Source organism: Antechinus flavipes, chromosome 1, assembly GCF_016432865.1.
Source record: "Antechinus flavipes isolate AdamAnt ecotype Samford, QLD, Australia chromosome 1, AdamAnt_v2, whole genome shotgun sequence".
Lineage (NCBI taxonomy): Eukaryota > Metazoa > Chordata > Mammalia > Dasyuromorphia > Dasyuridae > Antechinus > Antechinus flavipes.
Genome location: NC_067398.1, coordinates 663798194 through 663820085, shown reverse-complemented (window position 1 = coordinate 663820085; position 21892 = coordinate 663798194). Strand labels below are relative to the sequence as shown.

The window sequence follows — 21892 nt, the reverse complement described above, 5'->3', positions numbered from 1 at the left end:
TTGCTGTCTTCAAATACTTGAAAGGCTGTCACAGATTTGGAAGTTGAAGAGGCCACTCCAAACCCCTCATTTTACAGATGAGGCAACTAAAACCCAGAATGTTTAGATAACTTGTCCAAAGTCATATAGATGTTAAATGCAGCAGTTAAGTGGCAGCAGAGACTTCAATCCAGGTCTTCTGATTCCAAAGTCAGTGTCCTATTCACTATACCACATGGAAAATAGACTAAATAATCTCTGAGCGCCTTTCTAATTGTAAGATTCTATGAGGTATGGAGGAATAAAGTGAAGTAGAAAGATATTCTGAACTTTACATGCTAATACTGTGGTCTATACAAAACTATTTAATAATATTCTCCTGCTAGGAAATCAGCATGTGGCATCAGAGTTGAGAGGTCATAATATTACAATTTGCCTAGTTATGCGTCAACAGAATTCAAGCATATGGACTTTGGGAAAATGAGCACTCTTGCCTTAACAGGCCAACAAGAAAGGCTTAGACTTTTAAGCTTAATTCTCCAGAACCCAGTAAATCTTCTCGGAAATAAAATATAAATTCTTCAAGAAGGTAAGTTGCCTCTTGTGCTTTAAATTTATGTAGACAAGGGAAGAAACAAAGGAGAAAGATATTAAACTAACCCTCATGGAGAAAGAAGTCTTAGAAATCCCTCTGAAAGAATTTTCATCTAAAAGAGACTATCCTCATCAGCTACAAAGTCTCAGGAGGTTGAGAAGAGAGATCTTTTGCTGGTCAGAGACATTTCTAAATTCAGGGATAAGAAGCACCTTAAAATTCTCCAATTGATCCCATCATCCCATCTTTTTTTGTTTTTCTTTTTTTCCTCCTTCCTTTCTTTCTTTTTGGCTGAGGCAATTGGAGTTAAGTGACTTGCCCAGGGTCACACAGCTAGGAAGTCTTAAGTGTCTTAAGCCAGATTTGAACTCAGGTCCTCCTGACTTTAGGGCTGGTCCTCTATCCACTGCACAACCCAGTTATCCCATCAAACTATCATATCCTATGTCTCCACACTTTTTATCCAAATCCTAGGGGGAAAAAAAGTACCTATAATCTGGCTTCATTTTTCCACCTCTCATTCATTTTTCAGCTTCTTATAATATGCCTTTCAACCTTAACATTCAATTGAAAGTGGTCTCTATCAAAACTGCCAGTGATCTCTCAATTGTCAAATCTAATGGTCTTCTTAAAAAGTGTTTATACAAGTATAAACTTTTCTATAGTACCTGATATCATCAACTACTTCCTCCTCTGGGTTTTTGTGACATTGTTCTCTCTTGCCTCTCTTCTAACCTGTATAGTCCTTCCTTCTTAGTCTCCTCTGGATCATTATCCAAGTTCTACTCTCTTATGTGTGGGTGTACATCAACTTAGAACTTTTTCTCTTGGTTTCTTGGTAATTTCATTAGCTTCCATAGAGAAACAGTGATTGTTTTTATGCAAGTAAATTTAGCACCAATCTTTAAACTCTAGTCCCACACCAATTATCTATTTAACATCTCTAATCAGATGTCTCACCGGCATTTCTAATTAAAGATATCTCCTCTTCCTATCTTTCCTATTTCCATGCTTCTAGTCACCCAACAATCAGTTGCCAAGTCACATCTATTTTATTTCTATACTACATCTCTTTATGTTTTTCCTATCATCAATTTGCATATACCCACCAACCTGATTCAGGGCCTCATCACCTCTGACATGAATTATTACAATAGTCTTTTAAGTGGATTCTCTTGCCTCTAAGCTATTTTTCCTCCAATACAATTGACACAACCAGCAAATTTATATTCCCAAAGCACAGTTTTGACCAACTCAGTTCTCTGTTCAAGAAGCTTCAATGGTTCCCTATTGCTTCTAGCATAAAATACAAACCCCCTTATTTGGCTTTTAAAGTCCTTCTTTTCAAGATTATTGTACATTACTTTCTTTCACTCAACATTCCAGACAAAGAGGCTTACCTGGGATTCTCCATACATGACCTTACATCTCCTATTTGCATGCCTCTGTATAGACTATTCTCCTTATCTACAGTGTACACTTATTTTACCTCTGCTCAGCTCAGATGCTACTCCCATAGAGGTTTATCCTTATATTCCCCAAGTTACTAATAACCTTGCTATCTCAAAATTATCTTGCACCTACTTTATATTAAATTTCCATGTGGCTGTCAGTAAAAAGTTATTATTTAAAAAAAATTTCCATGTGACTTTTCCTGTAAGCTCAACAGATCAAAGGGAGATTAGATATTTTAATTTTTGTCTTTGTACCCCTAGGGCTTAGCACAGTACCTGACAAATAGAAGGTGTTTAATAAATGGTTGTTGAAGGAATGATGAATTAATTCTTTCCTAAATATTTCAAAATTTCCCATTTCAGAAGGCTGAATTCAAATCTATTTGGTCAGTCCCCCTAAGCTATTTCTGATAATCAATTCACATTTATAGATCACTTTCTTCACTAGTTACAATATGATGCCTCACCATAGCATAGAGACAACTCTGAATTCCTGAAAGCTATACTATTTGAGCACTAGCTCCAACAGATCCTAACAACCTGGAAAGGCTTCCAATTTAGGCCTGATGCTACACTGAAAGCCTATCATTTGAGGATATGCCAAACCAAATGTGAAGTTCTTCAAGTCAGCCAGAAAGGGATGAATTTTCTAATACAGCAACTTGTGAAGTACTATGTTGGAGAGGGATTTTGATTTGTGTCACTGGAGGGAATACTTACACTAATGAAATCATGGTTCCTTAATAGTGTTGGAATATATATTACTTTAATGCTTTCAAAACACTTTTCTCAGGACAATTCTAGCTAAGCAGGACAAGTATTTTCCCCATTTTATAGATGAAAAAAATCCAAAGATGTTTGGTCACCTGCATATGGTTATAAAGCTATAGAAAAAGAAAACACAATACAATTATGCTTCTCAGGCATTTCTTATAAATTTATAGAGATGATACTTACTGCAAGTTGAAAGAGTAGTCTACAATGCCAGTAGGGTGTTTGCTGTGAAATCTGAATTGCTTTACGCAAGAGAGGTTTTGCAGCATCAACTGAATTCTGAAAGGACATTTTTGATTTGGAGGAAAAAAATTAATATTCAAATAAGATTATTTACACAGCAACTTCAATTTCTGATAATTAGTCATGCTTATTATAGGTTTTGGAATATGTGGGGGGCAATTTGTCACATAAAAACCAACCATTCTTTATTAAGCTTTGTATGACAGACTATGTGCAAGTTCTTTTTTTTTTTTAAATATTTTATTTTATTTAATAATAACTTTATATTGACAGAATCCATGCCAGGGTAATTTTTTTTTTTACAACATTATCCCTTGCACTTGCTTCTGTTCCGATTTTTCCTCTCCCTCCTTCCATCCCCTCTCCTAGATGGCAAGCAGTCCTATATATGTTAGATACGTTGCAGTATATCCTAGATACAATATATGTTTGCAGAACCGAACAGTTCTCTTGTTGCACAGGGAGAATTGGATTCAGAAGGTAAAAATAACCTGGGAAGAAAAACAAAAAGTGCATTTTCCATATAACAATTTATCACTGAATAAATCTGAAACAATCAAGTACAGAACATCATATGGTCAAATTAGATGTAGACCTCGGTCTTACTATTCCAGCACCAGACAGTAGTACCTTCTTAGGTGAAGCACCCAGATCATTATCATCCAGACTCTCTTAAATAATATTATATTTAAAAAGAGAATGTTCAAATACAAGAACTTAAGCTCATCAATTTAAAAAATTAAAGAAAAATGATAAAATCAAAACTTAGTTGGGACTATGAGGAAAGAGATACATTCATCTATTGTTGGTAACAAAACAAACTAGTATAATCCTGTAGAACAGTCTAGCTATATGAAACAATCAGAAAATTCTTTTTCCCTTTAACAATGCTCTACCATGAACACATTCCAAGGAAAATCGATTTAAATAAAGATAGCTGTAATTGCCATATATGTAGTAGTAATGAAAAACTGGTTGCAACCCAAATGGTTCTCCCAAATGGGGAGAAGTTAAACAGATTATGGTGCAGGTAAATCAAAACAATGAAGTACTATATACTGCATTGTTGTTCTAGTCATAAAGTTCCATTCTTTATGGAACAGGAAGAATTACATAAAAATATGTAAAGATGTAAATCACATCACTGAAAAAAGTGAAAAAGTCAAAGTCCCACAATTATATTTTGTTTAAAAATAAACAAACCCTGCATATACAGGCATATGTACATATACAATTAAAAGGATAAAAAAGAATCATAAAGTGATTAGGGAAATTAAACCCTAAAAGTTTATGAATAGGATTGATTGAAGTTTTCTCAAGTTTGTGGGATTGGGTCTAAGTCACATGATCTCTATACCCAGTTGAGCCTTGGGTTTCAGAAAGTCATATGATCCCTATTCCCAGTCTTGAACCCTGGGATGCAGCAAGTTAGTGAAGTTACAGGAAGTGATGTGACTCACAGGAAGCAGACAACATTGATGACCATTGGGCAATGGTTACATCCTTTTACTTTATCCAATGAAAAGGCTCAGGTCTTTTGCTTTTAAGACCTAGCCAAGGAAGAAGCTGGCCAGGTTCCAGCAGCACATGGCAGGAGTTGGGATGGCTCCCAGGTGTGTCTGGGCCTTTCTCTGCAGGGATTAAATGCTTTCTCTTTGTACCTGAAGATGTCTCTGATTAGTTAATTTGGGAAAAGGAGACTTAGACCTATCCCACACATTTATATTATGGTTTTGCTATAAAATATACATATGAACTTAAAAAGTTTCCATGCAAACAGAATTAGTCTTAAAACTAAAAATATTCAGATGTTTTGGGGATTTACAGAAATTATTTGGGATTTATTTTCTTTGTTCACCTATATGTCACTAAAAAGAGATTAAAAACATTTTTTAAAAAATGTGTTTATATAAATGACCTAAAAACAGGGAACCTGAAGTAGTAAAGTTATATGATATTTTAAAAACTTCAGAAATTCTTTTTTCTTTCTTTCTTTTTTTGCTGAAGCAATTGGGATTAAGTGATTTGCCTAGGATCACACAGCTAGGAAATGTTTAAGTGCCTGAGGTCAGATTTGAATTCAGGTTCTCCTGACTTCAGGGCTGGTACTCTAAATTGCACCATCTAGCTGCCCCAAACTTAAGAAATTCTAAATTAAAAAATTTAATTCTAATTTAAAATTACTTTTGGCTTTCCTTTTGTCATAGCTATAAAAGAGAGGCTCAATTTTTAAGTGACAACAACATATTCTCACCTCTTGGCAATACAACTCAGATAGAAGACTTGCTGCTTCAAATTTGACATCTTCAAACTGTGGAATCTAGAGTTATCTAGTTAAGGAAATATGAAAACTACAAAAAAATTATATTGCAAAGACCTATCAAAATTGAAGTCCCAATGTTATACGGAGTTGTACCAACTAATATTTAGCCACTGACCCAAAGTTCACGACAATTTAACAAAGCAATAATGTAAGACAAATAACATGAAAAGGATACTTGTTGGGATATCAACCACTGTAAAAAAAAGAAAAAAGGATTAGATAATAACTGACTCTGACACAGCAAAAGCTGACAAGGCATTTGAGGTGAATTATTGTGGGAAAGTCAAGTATTTGTTATCTCCTGAAAAGGAGCTTTATTACTGGGGACAGAATTTTCACTCTATTAAGCCCGACTAGTCTGGCTTTTAAAGCTGTCCAACAATTGGGGTATCTTTCTAGCTTTAGTTCACACAGCCCTCCCTCCTGTACTCTATCCTGTAGTCAGCTGTACTGCTCTTTGTTCTTAAGATGTATCCTGTACTTTTCTGCATCTAGATCTTTGTTCACTCCCCAATTCATCTTGTCTTCACTGAATCTAATGATATCCCAAGCCTATCTCAAAGACCACTGCTTCTGAGAAACCTCCACTAATATCTCCCCATCATCCAATAGTGATAGCTTCCTTATCTGACTTTATAGCACACATAATTCTCTTCCACACTTGTAATTACATACAGATCTTTCCCTCTACTCCCCACACAGGGGAAGCAGGAGAGAGAGAAGGGTTAGTTGATGCTAAAATCCCTCTATAATATCTTCAATTCTATCTTCTTATGTACTTGTCTCTAATGAATATGTTCCCTTTTACAAAAGTTATCTCACTTGTACTCTATTTCTGTTCAGTTATATCTCCTCCAGGATTTTAATCCTTCTCTTATCCTTTCTCTTCCTTTCATTTTCAGTCTTTATTTGTTGGTTCATTCTTTGCGGCCTACATAAACATATATAAGTCTCTTACATTAAAAACCTTCATTTGATTCTGCCATTTCCAGGAGCTCTCATGTTATATTTCTCCATCTTTTCACAGTTACACTCATTAGAAGGGTCTATATTTCCTATAATACTGCCTCCTTTCATGCTTTATTGAAATGATTTTAGCCAAAGTTATCAATGCTCTCTCATTTAAAGCCATCTAAATTCTCATTCTTCCCTAACCCCTCAGCAGATTTTGACACCATTGACCTTGTTCTCTACTTAGTTGTAGCATCTTTTAATTTCTATTTCTATTGCTCCTAGACGATCATTCATTTCCAGTCCCTTAATCACAGGTGTTTTCCAGGCAATTTCAAGACAATCTTGAACCTTCAAAGCTTTCTTCTCTATAGATTCTCTTTTAAATATCTAATTAGCTCCCATTGGTTTAATCACCCCAACACAAATAACTTAGATCTCTATATTCATTATCACCGACTGCATGCTAGAACACCTATATGTTCCAAAGGTATTTTAAATTCAACATTTTCAAAATGGAATGCACTTACTGCCCTACTTTCCCATTTCTGTCAGTTTTCCGATCATTACCACCAAACCAGGAGTCACTGTCTATTCTTTATGCTAATTCGCTTCCAATTAGCAGCAAATGTGCAATAATTCTCCACTACAACATATATCAATTCTCTTTTCTCCACTAACAATCACAACTATATTTTAGCTTCTCATCCATTCTGGCCTCAACTATTGCCTGTAATCTACTAATAGATCTCCCTGTTTTAACTTTTTTTCCTCTTTATTCCATCTTCCACACAACTATTAAACTGATATTCCTATAGCAGAGGTTGCCCATTATCACTTCAGCAACCCCTACTGCCTTTAGGATAAAATACAAATTCCAAACAGAGGAATTTTTTTTTGGAACTTAAATACGTTTATAATTTGGCTCTAGATTATCTTTCTAGATTGATTTCATATTATTCTTCCCCACAGATTCAATGTTCCAGACAAACTGCCTTATTTGTCACCCAATTTTGGAATTCACAATGCTTACCTCCCTGTCTTTGTACTTGCCCAAAATGCATTCCCTCCCTCACTTAGAACTTTGATAAAGATTTTGTTTCCCTCAAGACTCAGTTTTGGAACTAACTTCTATTTAAGGTCTTTCCTTATCCCCCTAGCGGTTGATAGTGACTGTTTGCTTGGGATTACATTCTTAAATTGGGCATGTATGATTTTTTTTTTTAAATTATATATAAATTTTATTTTATTTAATAATAACTTCGCATTGACAGAATCCATGCCAGGATAATTTCTACACGACATTATCCCTTGCAATCACTTATGTTTCGTTTTTTCCCCTCCCTCCCTCCTCCCCCCCCCCCCCCCCCAGGATGGCAAGCAGTCCTATATAGGGCATGTATGATTTAAAGTCTCTCTCCATCTAAAATATAAAGTATCCTAGAGTCAACAGATATGAGTAGCTGACAAGTACCATTTATATTATGTTTTATACCACTTAAAAGTACTTTCCATATATCATCTCATCCAATTAAGGTAGCTACATTCCCTCTCAAAAACAGGCCATTGAATTCCTCTTACACGAACCCCCGCCCCCCCCCCCCCTTAAACCCCAAACAGAATTCAAGGACAGCAAAAGTATGGCACCAGCTGGATTCTTAAAGGGTTGTAAATCATCAGACAGCACATGAAACATTAAAGGATAATACTAGGAATACTAATATAATCCTAAACAAATTAAGAACTGTTCCTTTTACTTATGAATTATTGACTAATTAAAAATTAACTTAATGGATATAAACTAGCCAAAGATTTAAGCGATCATAATACATTTCCCCCAGTAGCTGTCACATTTATTTCAAAGCAAAATCTGACAAATACCTCTTGGTATCAGTTATAAAACTGGCCCAATTTTCCAGGACTTTTGATATGCAACTCTACTGCTAGAAAAGACAAGAAAATAGGGTGAAGCCCCTTTAGTTGGTCCAAAAAGATTTCCTTTTAAGTCTATGGCAGAGTGATCTTTTCACCATGTTTCCTACCCAAATTCCTCATTTGGAACTTAGGATTACACAAAGAGACATTTGTTTTAAACCTGCATGGAAGAAAAAGCCAATCATTTGGCAATCTGGGGAGTATGGGAAGAAGTAGAAAGGTAAATCTTTACTATGTTTTATTTCTCAGTTACAAAGAAGAGAAAGAAGCCAGCAACTATTATATCTATGTGATTCTTTAATTTCTTCTCACATTAAAGTCATTCTTCAAGGTCTTACAGTATGATTACTATCTTTACTTGACCAAATTTCATTTCCTTCTAGTCCCACTCTGGTCTTTTACTAAATGCTCATGAAGAACACATTTTCCTCTTAAGAAACACATAGATTATCATAAAACTTATATAGATCTGCATAATGTAGAATCATAGAATTTTAAATATGGTTGGGAACTTAGAACATAAGGTGTCAGTGCCACAAGAGATCTTAGAATGGATTATTACAAATATATAAAGTGGAAATGATCTGAAGAGACAAAACATCAATGCTGGAAAGGATCTGAAGACAACAAATGTTAGAACTAGAAAAGACCTTGGAGATCATCAAGTTCAATCCTGTAATTGTTTACACCCATGAGAAAACCATAGCCTAGAGAGATTAGAGAACTTACTCAAGGACAAATCAATTATTCCTATATATTTGGAGGGCCATGTACATAAATACTTAGGGAAGATTATTGGTACCAGTTAACTCCTCATCTCCCTTACAGCTACATACTTCTCAAATTATTACCCTAATAATTTTAAAAACATAACAGAAGTATATGTGTTTTTTAAGAAAAGATCAAATCAAAACTGTGAGATAAATAATCCTAAAATCCATCCTCTCCTTTCATCTTATTCACTAAAACATTTAGCTACACATTTTAAAATTGGTATACAACTTAATAAAAGTTCTATTCTGAAGTCCAATTATGCCATGGAAGTGTTCTTAAATTCTCAAAAGATATACAAAGTAAAAGATGTGGGAAAAATCTATTAAATTATTAAGAACTTGAGTACTGATATAGCGATAAGACTCACTGATGAATTTTTGGGGACTGTGGTACCCCATGACTGCTCATTACAACTTGGACCTTCTTCAACAAAAGTGATAATTTGGTTCAAGGTATCCCTCCTACCCTGAACAAGTATTCCAAGTAAATGATGTATAGTCACAAGAGTAAGGGGAAAAAACTCCTGCTTATTTCTTTTCCCACTGCAATTCTACACATCCAAAATTTATATTCTATTTTCCATTCCTCACACTCAATCACTGTCTTAATGGAGGGGACTCTTTGGGACACTTTTTATGCCTTGGTCATAGCCTCAATTTCTCAAAGATACTGATCACTAAGTTTTTCTTGATCTCAGACACACATTTTATGGGTCTGGTATATATGTCAAACATTTTGGGAAACAAATTCTGGTGAAACCACTTTCATAATTCTCTACCATCTCTTAATTATCTACCTTACCTCTGAGTACTAGAATTTTCTAGCTCATGTCAATGATGTAAACTAGCCACATATGGAAATGTAACTAATCTCTATCTAGAGCCAGGACAACTGAAAAAAACAAAAATAAAATCACCTCAGAACTGTAATCTTCTACTTCCACAGTAACAGTAACAAAGTGGGAGAAAAACAAGATGGAATACTAAGAATAAAAAAGTTCTTAGACCACCTACAATAAAAATTAAACTCTTACCCATGAAACTACAAAGAGCTGGGTTCAAATCCTACCCCTCACATATCAATCACTGTGTGACCCTGAATCCAAGACTTAATGTCTTAGTTTTCTATTAGTACTCTAAGTCCCATTGTATTAAACTGTGGTTCGCAACCCCATATGGAGTCTTTTAATTGAATGTGGAGGTCACAAAATAATGATTTGTTATCAGTAAATGTTTGATTTGTATACCTGTCTTATATACCTGTATACCCAGGGTTACATAAATATTTCTCAGGCAAAAAGATGTGGTAAGTGGAAAAAGTTTAAAAGAAAACTGTTCTAGGAAACTCTTTAGATTGTAAGTTGCAGGGAAGATGTTGACCTATACTGAAAAGGAGTTTCCTAACCGAGGATCTTTTAATACTAATGGAATAACAGGTCCAGTCCCCATCTCTATTCCTACTCACCATACTATGTCCATCTATCAAAAGCCTTACACAACTAGGAGAAGTGAATCACATGTGTACTAAATCTTGCCATAATGTGAAACCAGATTTAAGAAGTGTTTCTTAAATGGAAGGATAGTTTGCAAATTCTTCTTGGTTAAGCAAGTACCAAACATATTTCATAGGATACTATTTCTCCCCATTTGTGATTTCACCCTCCACAAAGACTATTCCAAACCTTCATTAACATCTTCAAAACTCATCAGGAGGTCTCTCTATCTACCTTTTTGAAAGGACCTCATATTTCACTAAAAACCTGAATCTATTTTTAGAGAATTCCCTCTTCTCATTTCACATCAGTCAGATATTTTCCTCCACTATCTTCCACTTTTTTTTTTTTTTTTTGGCCAAGGCAAATCTTCATATACACACCTTTGTTTAAAAAATTTTAAGAATAGTATTTTATTTTTTCCAAATACATAGTTTTCAATATTCATCTTCGCAAAACCCTGTGTTCCAAATTTTTCTCCCTCGCTTCTCCCAAGAAAGCAAGCAATCCAATATAAGTTAAATGTACAATTCTTCTAAACATAATTATATTCATCATGCTGCTCAAGAAGAAGCAGATCTAAAGTAGGAAAAAAAAAACCCAAGGAAGCAAACAAACAACAACAATAACGGTGAAAATACTATGCTTTGATTCAGTCAGTCTCCATAGTTCTCACTCTGGATGCAGATGGCACTTTCCATTCCAAGTCTACTGGGATTGCCTTGAATCACCTCACTGTTGAAAAAAGCTGATCACAGCTGATCATCACATAATCATCTTTTTGCTGTGTACAATGTTCTCCTGGTTCTGCTCACTTCACTCAGCATCAGTTCATGTAAGTCTTCCTAAGCTTTTCTGAAATTAGCTTGCTCATCATTTCTTATAGAACAATAACATTCCATTCCATTTGTACCTCAACTGATGGGTATCCAATTCCTTGCCATCATAAAAAGAATAGGTACAAACATTACCTTCAGGATAAAAATATAAACTCATTTAAAGCTTTTCATGGCTGTTCTCTTCCTACTTTACAATCTTTTTTTCATTTATTCAATTTCAAGTACTCTGTAATCCAGCTATCCTGGTTTATTTGCTGTTTCTTATATATATTCCATCTCCTGAATCTGTATCTTTTCACTGGATGTCCTTCATACCTTTTTTTTTTTTTTGGCTGAGGCAAGTGGAGTTAAGTGACTTGCCCAGGGTCACACAGCTAGGAGGTGTTAAGTGTCTGAGGCCATATTTGAACTCAGATCCTCCTGACTTCAGGGCTGGTGCTCTAATCACTATACCACCTAGCTGTTCCCCCACTCCCAACATATTCTTGAAGAAAGCAATCATATTCCACTCTCTTGCCCAAATTTTCTCCAGTCTAACTTAAATATCCCTAGTTCTTTCAATACTTGTATTATAAAGTCTCTCAATCAGTTTAACCACTTCATATCTGCTTCATCAGAGCATGATATAGCAGAAATCTCTTTTATTTTAGATTCCATGCAGTATAAGACTGAACTAGCTTTTTAGTTACTATTTCACACTACTGATTGTATAAAAATAGAAAGATTTTTATGACTAATTGTGATCTAAGTAGTTCTCTCACATTCTTAAACTTGTAAAACTTGATTTTTAAAGTCAAGTATATGACTTCCATGTAATCCTATTCAATTAACTTATTATATCCTGGCCAACATTCTAGTCTGTTGGGCTATTTTACATTCTGATTGTGTCAGTAATGTCTCCTACCCTTATAAGGTCCATATTATCTGAAAGTTGATATACTTTCTTTATAGATAACAATAATGCAAAATAAATAAAAATGTCCCAAGTATGAGATTTTTTTAAGCACTGTATTACAGATTTCTCTTCAAGCTGATAATCAACTATGTCTCAATCTATACCCTGAGTCAATCAGCTCTCTGTCAGGAAGTCAGAAGCTGTTTTACTGGGTCTTCTGGAATCATGGTTGATCACTATATCGATCAGAGTTCTTTTTTAAAAAATTAATTAATTTATTTTATAATAACTTTTTTATTGACAGAACCCATGCCAGGTAATTTTTTAACAACATTATCCCTTGCACTCACTTCTGTTCCGATTTTTCCCCTCCCTCCGTCCACTCCCTCCCCTAGATGGCAAGCAGCCCTATATATGTTAAATATGTTGCAGTATATCCTAGATACAATATATGTATACAGAACCGAACAGTTCTCTTGTTGTACAGGGAGAATTGGATTCAGAAGGTAAAAAATAATCCGGGAAGAAAAACAAAAATGAAAACAGTTTACATTCATGTCCCAGTGTTCTTTCTTTGGGTGTAGCTGCTTCTATCCATCATTGTTGATCAGAGTTCTTATTAAGTCTTTCAAAATTGTCTTTACAATGTTGTTATTATTGTATAATTCATTCCTCCCAGGATTCTTTTAAAATGCTCTCTGCATTTCTTTCAAAACTACACTTTTAAAATTGTAATGTTTTATAATTTAACTAGTCTCCAGTTAACATATACTCCTTTAGTTTCTTTTTTTTTTTTTGCTGCTACCACAAAAAGAGCTACTATATTTTTGTACATAGGGATCCTTTTTGCTTTCTTTGGGGTAGAGAATTACTAATAATATCACTGGAGCAAAAACTATACAAGGTTCAATAATTTGGGGGATATAGTTCCAAACTGCTTTCTAGTTGGATGGACTAACTAGCTCCATAAAATGTATCTATATTCCCAGAGTCCCTGCATCATTTGTTATTTTCCAATTTCCCCCCAACTTTTCCAATTTGATGAATGTGAGATAAAGAACCTCATAGTTGCTTTAATATTTATTTCTCTTATTATTAATGATTTGGAGCACTTTTTTCCATTTAGCCATCGATACCTTGGATTTCTTCTTCTGAATACTACCTGTTCATATCATTTAACCATTTATCATTTGGGGGAAGAATTCTATAAATTTGAATCAGTTCCATATTTATGTTGGAATTGACCTAGACTTTTATCACAGACTTCCTGCAAATTTTTTTTTCTCAATTATCTGCTTCCTTTTTAATTTTAGCCACAATGGTTTTATTTGTGTGAAAAATTTACATCATCAAAATTGTTCACTTAAATTTACATGATCCTCTATATTTTGTATGGTTATAAAATCTTCCTGAATGCAGAAATTGAAGCATGACTTCTTCCTTGCTTCATCATGCACAGTGAGGTACTGGTTCATACTTGGTTTTGATCAGATTGTGTCAGTTTCCAGAAGTTTTTGTGGCAAGTTCTTTTGACTTAAAGAATTTTTGATTTATAAAATACTAGGCCACTGTGCTCTTATGCATCTGGATATTGTATAGTGAATCTGTTCATCAATCAACCTTTCTATTTCTTAACCAGTACCAAAGTATTTTAATGATTACTGCTTTGTAGTTTAGTTTAAGATCTGATTGCTATTTTTCTGGCTTTATAAAAAAAGCCCCACTAAGTTTGATTGAAATGACACTGAATAAATAAGTTAATTTGGGTAATATTTCCATTACATTGGTTGAATACAACCACTACCAACTAATATTTTCCAATTAAATGCCTTTCTTCATGAAGAATGTTTTGTGATTATATCCATATAGTTCCTATATGTATTTTGGTAGGTAGACTTCCAAGTATTTTATACATTCTGTAGTTATTTAAAATTGAATTTCATCCATCTCTTTTTATTGAGTTTTATTAGTGACTTGTAGAAAACTTATAACTTGGGCAGCCAGTTGGTGTAGTAGATAAAGCATCAGCCTTGAAGTCAGGGGGACTAGAGGTCAATCAATTCTGGCCTGAAATACTTAACAGTTGCTAACTGTGTGACTCTGGGCAAACCACTTAACCCCAATTGCCTCAGAGAAAAAAAAAAAACAAAAAAACTTATGTGGATTTGTTTTATTTTTTGCAACTATGCTGAAATGACCCTTTCAGCGAATTTTTTAGTCGACTACAGGGTTATTGAAGTAAACCATTATTATCATTTGGAAACAATAATTTTGTATCTTCTTTAACTGTATTTATTCCCTCAATTTCTTTTTTCTTGTCTTATTACAATAATCTGCATTTCTAGCACTATATAGTAATATTGATAAGACATCACTGATTTACATAAAAAGTTCACTCCTAGTTTTAGATACTACTTATCATAAGGAAAGTTACATTTGCTCTATTACTTTCTAGTGTTTTTTTTTTTTTTAAACAGAAATGGATGTTGCACCTAGGCCCAAAAGTTTTTTCTTCATTTATTATTTGTTATTATTATGCTAATATGGCTAATTATTTTAAAAGTTTCCCAGATACTGAACTTGAACTTCTATGATAAATCCAACAAAATCATAATGTATACTCTTTGTGTTAAGTTGCTTATTAAAATTTGATATTGGTTTATCATTTTCTTTCTATTTCTTCTCTTCATTTAGGTATCAAGATCACATTCATATCAGGGAAAAACCTAGATAGAATCTTTTCTTTTCCCATTTTTTCCTCCACATGCCTGATAGAATTCACTTGTAAATCCTTCTCCTGGGACTTTTTTCTTTTGGACTTCATTTATGACTTGTTTAATTTATTTCTGAGATTGGATTAAGCTCTCTTTTTCTAAGTATTCATCCAATTCACTTAGGTTGTTTTATCAGAATATATAGGTTAAAGCGTCAATCATTTCCTTTATTTTTTTCTTTATTTGTTGTGAATTCATTGTTCTTACTTTTGATACCATCAATTACCTCTTTTTGTTTTAATAAGTCAAATTAACAAATGGTTTACCTAATTTTTTTGCTCCTCAAAAAGTCTAGGTCCTAATTTAATTAACTTTTGCTTTTGTTAATTTTTTATTTTCAGGACTTTCATGTCAACGTTTAATTGGGAATTATAATTTGTTGATTTGTTCTATCTTTTATGGATAAAAACATTTAGAAATATAAATTTTTCCCCAGGGACACACCAGAGTTTTGTATGCTTCTCCAGTATGATTTGACATAATAACTGTATAACATTAAGTTATTAGTCTCTAATTCATGTTTGAATCCTTCAGTGTCCTTTTACTGAATTATGGTAAATAAAGAGTATATTTAATATTTTTGTTTATTTGTTTTTGAAAGGGTGTCATGAACAGCTGAGAAACATGTTAAGATTTTGCTCTGATTTTCATATTTAACTCTGTGTGGATTTCTATGTTTCAAATATGTAAATATTTGAATGTAAATAACTTATCAATATTTTGCTTTTTAATCCAGTTTATTTTTCTCTTATTTTTTAAATGAAATTATCCCACTCATAGTTATGACTGTTAACTGTATATGTCTCTCCACCTTATTCTTTTTTATTTTCCCTTTTCTTTTTTTTTCTGCCCCCTCTTTATAAAGAAAAAAGTGATGATTTAGAACTAGTGATTGGTACCAGAGTCCATTTGTATCTTATGATTTTTTTTCCTTTTAAAACTCCTCTTCACAATAAATCCTTCAGGTCCATTCATTAAGCGAGTTCTAAATCTACTATATTCACCTACTATCATCTAGCTATAATTCTTTATATTGTCTATGAAGAAAGCATAAAAGACTGTTAATCCCAAATATACTATGATCATGGAATTCCCTTAATCTATTTGCCTGGTAATCTTATTTAAAAAAAAAAATGAGATTGACCTGGCATGAACTTTATTCAAGGACATCATTCAAGAACTTAATGAACACCATTTCCCTAACTAAAAGCTTATAAACCATTCCTTTATGAACACACTTTATTGACAGGTATAGAGGCACACACCTATAATCACTACTACCAGAGAGGCTAAAGCTAGTGTACTGTATAAGGTTGATAATTATGAGATAAACTGACTGGGTGGACTCAATAAGTCTGGCATTGATATAGTGAACCCCTAGTAGTGACCAACAGTGAGCTCAGGCCTGCCAGTAGCCATTATACTTCTAATCTGCGTGAAGTAGGGGAATCAATATTTATTATTATTATTATTTTTTTAATATTTATTATTTTTAAAATTAAGACATCCTCCCCACCCAACCTCCCCTGCACTGCACTTTATTAAAATAATGTACAATTTTTCTAGTAATCCAAGTCAAACTCATTGGCCTACATTTTAAAGACTATTTTTTTTTTTTTGGTTATGGTTGGAAACTGGAAACATTTGCCTAACCCTAAGCTTGGAGTACCTTTCATATTCCTCTATGGTTTTTCAAAGTGTACTGATAATATCTCAAAATCCCTTCTACCCCTATTCACATGGAAATAGGTATTAGTATTAAATCAAGTACATTCTCCATGAAAATATGAGAAAGGAACAGGCAGTGTTTCCTTTTTCCCACAGCAGACCACATCTTTATGGTTACAACAATTGAGAACTAATACAGAATATAAAATCTCACGGTATTATTTATTAATTAAAAAAAATTTTTTGATCCAGATGAACAAAATGGTATTTTCCATAAAAAACATTAGGAATACATAAACTGCTATGACAAATAGCCTTATAAATATCAAATGAGAGGACTAGAGATGTTTAGCCAACAGAAGAAATACCCAGGAAAGGAGCTAACTAGTTATCTTTCAGTGTAGAAGAGGAAGTTAAATGGTTGAGAAATGAGATTTATTTTGTTTGGCCCTAGAATACAGAACCAAGAATGATAAAGTATAGGTTGCAGAAGAAAATTTCAGTATGAAGTAAAACAAACAAACAATCAGAACTATCCAAAGGTGGAATTGTTGTCTCATTAAGGGAGTGCTTCAATATTAGAGGACTTCAAGCAAAAGCTTGATCATTTATTTGTTATCTTTTAGGGAAGAACCTTGTTTAGGTGTGGGTTGAATTAGATGGTTTATGAGATTCTTTCCGATTCTTTAATTTCACAACAAGAATGACTAAGCCGTTTATATTAGAAAAACAAATTGAAAAAATCCCATCCACGTCAATAAACATTTATTAAGTACTTGCTATGTGCCAGACAATGAATTACATATGGAGAGCCCACTGAGCCAGTTTCTCAAAACAAGTATTATGGATAAGGAACAAAGTCCAGATCTGAGTATAAAGACAAAATCAGGTTGGATTGGGAAAAACCTCAATAATCCCAAGCAGTTTTCTGTTGCTTTATATTTTAATAATTGATATTTTCTGGATAATTCTATGTAAACGAAAACCATGGACAAGCTTGACTTCAGAAAAACAAAAATGACAAAATACAAAAAAGAACTGAAAGATACACAGTAGGCAGAATTAGAATCTTATTTTCTAGTCAATGACTAGAAAATAAGAGCACAGTAAAAGATAAAGAACATGAGTAAGCAGAAAAAGAGAGCACAGGTTGGCCAAGTAGCAAAAATGGGTAGCACAAATGGCACACTGATATTCCCAACCTATTAACATTCATATATTTATTTATTTATTTATATATATATATATATATACACATACACACACACACACATATGCATGTATATATATAACATACAAATATATATATTTAGCATGAAAACTAGATCCATTTCTAAGTTTTTCTATTTTTTGTCAAAATTACTACCATTTTTCAAGACTCTCAGGGTTATAACATTGGCATTATCCTGAATTCCTCACTCCCTCTTCACTCCTACATATCATCAATTGCCAGTTTTTCTTTTTTCAACCCTCACAATCTCTCTCACATTGTAGCCCTTTTTCTTGAGTCACAGAAGTACCACTTCAGGTAACAGATCAGTTGACAGCCTCATCACTTTTTGCCTCTATTATGGCAGCAGTATTTTAAATAGTTTCCTGATCTCAACTTGCTCCACTCTAGTTCATCTTATAAATGGCTACGTTGGTTCTGAGAGCTTGAGTTCCTGCAGCCAATCCTTTGTCTTCTCTGCTTCTGCCTCTAGCTCTCCCGGAATACAAAGGTTTGTGCTTCAGCCTCCAGCCACCAAACGTGGGTGATGGAATGAATATGTCTCAGCCTTAGAGAGCTTCTAGTGTGCTTGTCTTTTCTGGCCCTGAGAGCTTTAGCTCCACACTGAATAAACCAATCATTATATCACTAGGAAACCATTATTTGTTGTAGGATTAAATCAATGCTAAGTTAGATTTAACCACTGTCTCCTCAATTCCACTTAGTACCTTGTTTCAAGTTCTGGGCCACAACATCTCCTTGTAGGAGTAAATCAATCATACTGAACCACGCTAAAGTTGATAACTATTGTCTCTATCAATTCCACTGACTTAGTACCTTGTAAGAATCCTTTGTTTCAAGTTCAGAGTTCTGGCCCATAACAGAGTATCATGGTTTCAATTTCAAGAAAATGCCCCAGGAGGAAGGAAAATACCCAGGACTGTTTTGACAAAATCCCTACAACATGTAATAAATTTCTCTCCTTCCCCATAGAGACTGTTAGAAATTCTGAAACACAACTGAACAATTATAGTTACTAATGAAATTCCTTTATTATGATTTAGACTGGCCAATATGATCAAGCAGATGGAAAACATCAATATTTTAAAAATGACAGGAAAATTAAAAAAAACCAAAATGACTTATGAGGCAAGAAAAGCAAAAGACAATGAAAATAATAATCACAGATACTAAAAACAGAATTAAGTGCAAAACTATATTTAATGCTCTCTTCCCGTCTAAGTTTGTATATATTTTGCAATTAATCATCTATCAATACCTTAGTAGAATGTATAGTAGCAGAATTAATAAAATTCTTCCCTTGAGAGCACGGAATATTTCTGTATTCCCAGTGCCTTGGATTCTTAAACAACTACTAAACTTTTTATTTCAATGTGCAAGGAATTGTGCTAGACACTGTCCATACAGACAAAAAACAAATGGCTAACTTCCAATAGGATCTTATATTCTACTTGGGGAAAGGGGAAGAATGATATACATTTTATAAATCGAGGAAGACTGATTCTCATAGATTTTTTAGCATAGTAGGAGGAAAGCTATTTTGAATTTGGTCATATAGTCCAGATATTTCATTTTACAGATGAGTAAAATAAGGCTCAGGAAAGTTAAGTAACTTGCCTAAGGTCATACAGATACTTTGCAAATTATAAAATACTTGAGGTCAATTATTATTTAAGCATTTTATTAATATAAACTGTAATTTTACATTTGAAGTGGATGAGGTTTGTGGCAAAGTACTTCAAACACCAATTAGAAATATTCATTCCTTGCAGTTAACACTCAGAAGTCATTTAATCCAACCCCCCTCTTTTTGCAGATGAGGAATCTTAAGGCCCAGGGAGGTTAAGTGACCCATTCTAAATTACACATCTCCTAAGTCTCTGAGGCATCTTCTTACTCCTGGGTCAGTACTCTTTCCAGTGTACCAAGCTGCCTAGTGACCATCAATGTCATTGCAAGAGTAAGGTTTTCCAGAAATGTCTGGCTTTCTTTTGAAAGATCTATTTATTATCATCACCTGCAGCAGTGAGGTTATAGTAGAAATATAAGGATTCAGGATCTCATCTCAGCTAAATCACTGGTTAAGAATAGGCATTTCAACTGTGATCCTCAATTTACAAATCTATAAAAAGACAATAAACTGTATTAATCTTCCTCACAGGTGGAGGAAAATCTTTGTAAATTTCATAGTGCTAAATAAATGCAAGTTAATATTACCTAAGAAAAACAAACAAAATTTTACTTACACAAAATCTTCCTTTGTTTAATCAATGTTAAACTAGTATCTTTATTTTGCATACAATACCAACTAAGGAATTAGTACAGTAGCAAGTAAGATCTAAGTAACCAGTCTGGTGGCAAACTATCTACAAGGATGTAGTACAGTGTTACTGTTATTAGAAACAACTTTACAATTGTGATAATATTAAACATATGGCAATGGCCACTGTACCAACTACTTTTCAAAACTAGGATTGTGACAGTCAAAGCAAGAAGGAAAGGGAAATACAGTTAAGTTAAAAAGTGAAATCAACACCTGGAATTAGGAAGGCCATTGGAATAGTCACTGTCTCTCCAGCCGACCTTCTTTCTCCAATCACTCCACCCCAGCCAGTTCTGGTCACCTCATCTCGGACATTCCTCACCGCAGCACCTATCCTAATTCTGGTCCCTGTCACCCTGGGGTTGCCTTTCTCCTGTCACTTACATCACGGCTCCCCCTCTCTCCTCACTTCAGGTCGGAAGTGCGCTTTTTTTTTTGTCACCTTAGACCGGGTTTTCATTCTCCTGTTAGCTCTCCTCCCGTGACTCCAGTCTGGGGAGTCCTCCCCTGTCATTTTGGTGCAGGTCCTCATTCATGTCAATCTTGACTCCCCTCCTCCTAAGATATCACCATAGTCCTCCCTTTTCTATCAGCTGATTCCACGCTGTCCCCTTCGTATCGCCTCAGCTGAGGCTCTCCCCACTCTTAGCCTATACTTAATCTCCTCTCAGTTTCCTCAGCCTGAGGGTCCCCTCTTTCAGTGACTTAAGTCTTTTTCCTTCTATTATTTCAGCTCAGAGTCCCCACTCCTGTCATTTCAGTCCAGGATCCCCTCCTCCCGGCATCTCAGCCAGGGGTTCCCCTTTTCTGTCACCTCAGTCTGGGAGTCCCCTCTCCTGTCACGTCAGTCCAAGTTCTCTGACTCCTGTCACTTCAGTCTGGGGGTCCTCCTTCTGTCACGTCAGCCACGAGCGGTCTCCCCACCTGTCACCTCAACCCAGGCCTTTCCTCCCGGTCCAACCCCCCTCCCCCCGCCCCAGGCTTGGCCTAGCTGCGGGACTATTAGCGCCGGGGCTGCGGCGCCGCCGGCAGCACGACTGCAGCCCCATCCGCCCCGCCACACCGCGATCCCAGAGTTTTTTCTCACCGCCTTCTCGAGGTGGCTGCGGGCTAGTTCGCTGTTCTTGGTGTGGTGGTAGAGCACGGAGCCCAGTTGCAGGTGCGTGCGGGCCTCGATGCGCTGCGGAGGCTTGAAGGGAAACACGGCCTGCAGGCAGTGTACGCACAGACGGATCTTGGGCGGGCTGGACGTGCGGAAGTGCTCGGCAAAGCCCAGCAGCGCCAGGTACCACGACTCCGAGGCCTCGGCCTGGGCCGCTTGGGCCGCCTGAGCCGCCATCTTGGGCCGCACAACAACAACCGGCCGCCGAACTATGTTGGGGGAGGGGGCGCCGGACGGAAGCCGCGGTGGCTCTCGCGAGAACATGATGAGGCATTCGTGAGCATTCCTCCCTAACTCCCTCGCGCGCGCGGCTCCTCATGGGAGTTGTAGGCTGCCACGGGAAGAGAGCGCGATCGGGAAGGGGTGACTTTCAGAGCAACCATAAGGTTTTCCGTCCTTTACAGAGGACGAGTCCGAAGCCACCCTGAGGCCAGAGTGAGCCTAACGCTTTAAGAGCTCTTTTATAGTGACCCTCTCGAG

General features: G+C 35.3%; 1 protein-coding gene across 1 annotated transcript in view; it reads right to left on the bottom strand.

The window, feature by feature from the left end:
- Nucleotides 1-21862, bottom strand: part of MAU2 (MAU2 sister chromatid cohesion factor) — a 67502-nt gene extending 45640 nt beyond the window's left edge. Inside the window, exons 1-4 of the mRNA XM_051971998.1 lie at nucleotides 21338-21862; nucleotides 5544-5561; nucleotides 5300-5365; nucleotides 2986-3081 (exon numbers count right to left, since the gene is read on the bottom strand). Coding sequence (XP_051827958.1) covers nucleotides 2986-3081; nucleotides 5300-5365; nucleotides 5544-5561; nucleotides 21338-21676 — 519 coding nt within the window. The 5' untranslated portion in view covers nucleotides 21677-21862. The remainder of the gene's footprint in view (nucleotides 1-2985; nucleotides 3082-5299; nucleotides 5366-5543; nucleotides 5562-21337) is intronic.
- Between the last annotated feature and the right edge of the window lie 30 nt (nucleotides 21863-21892).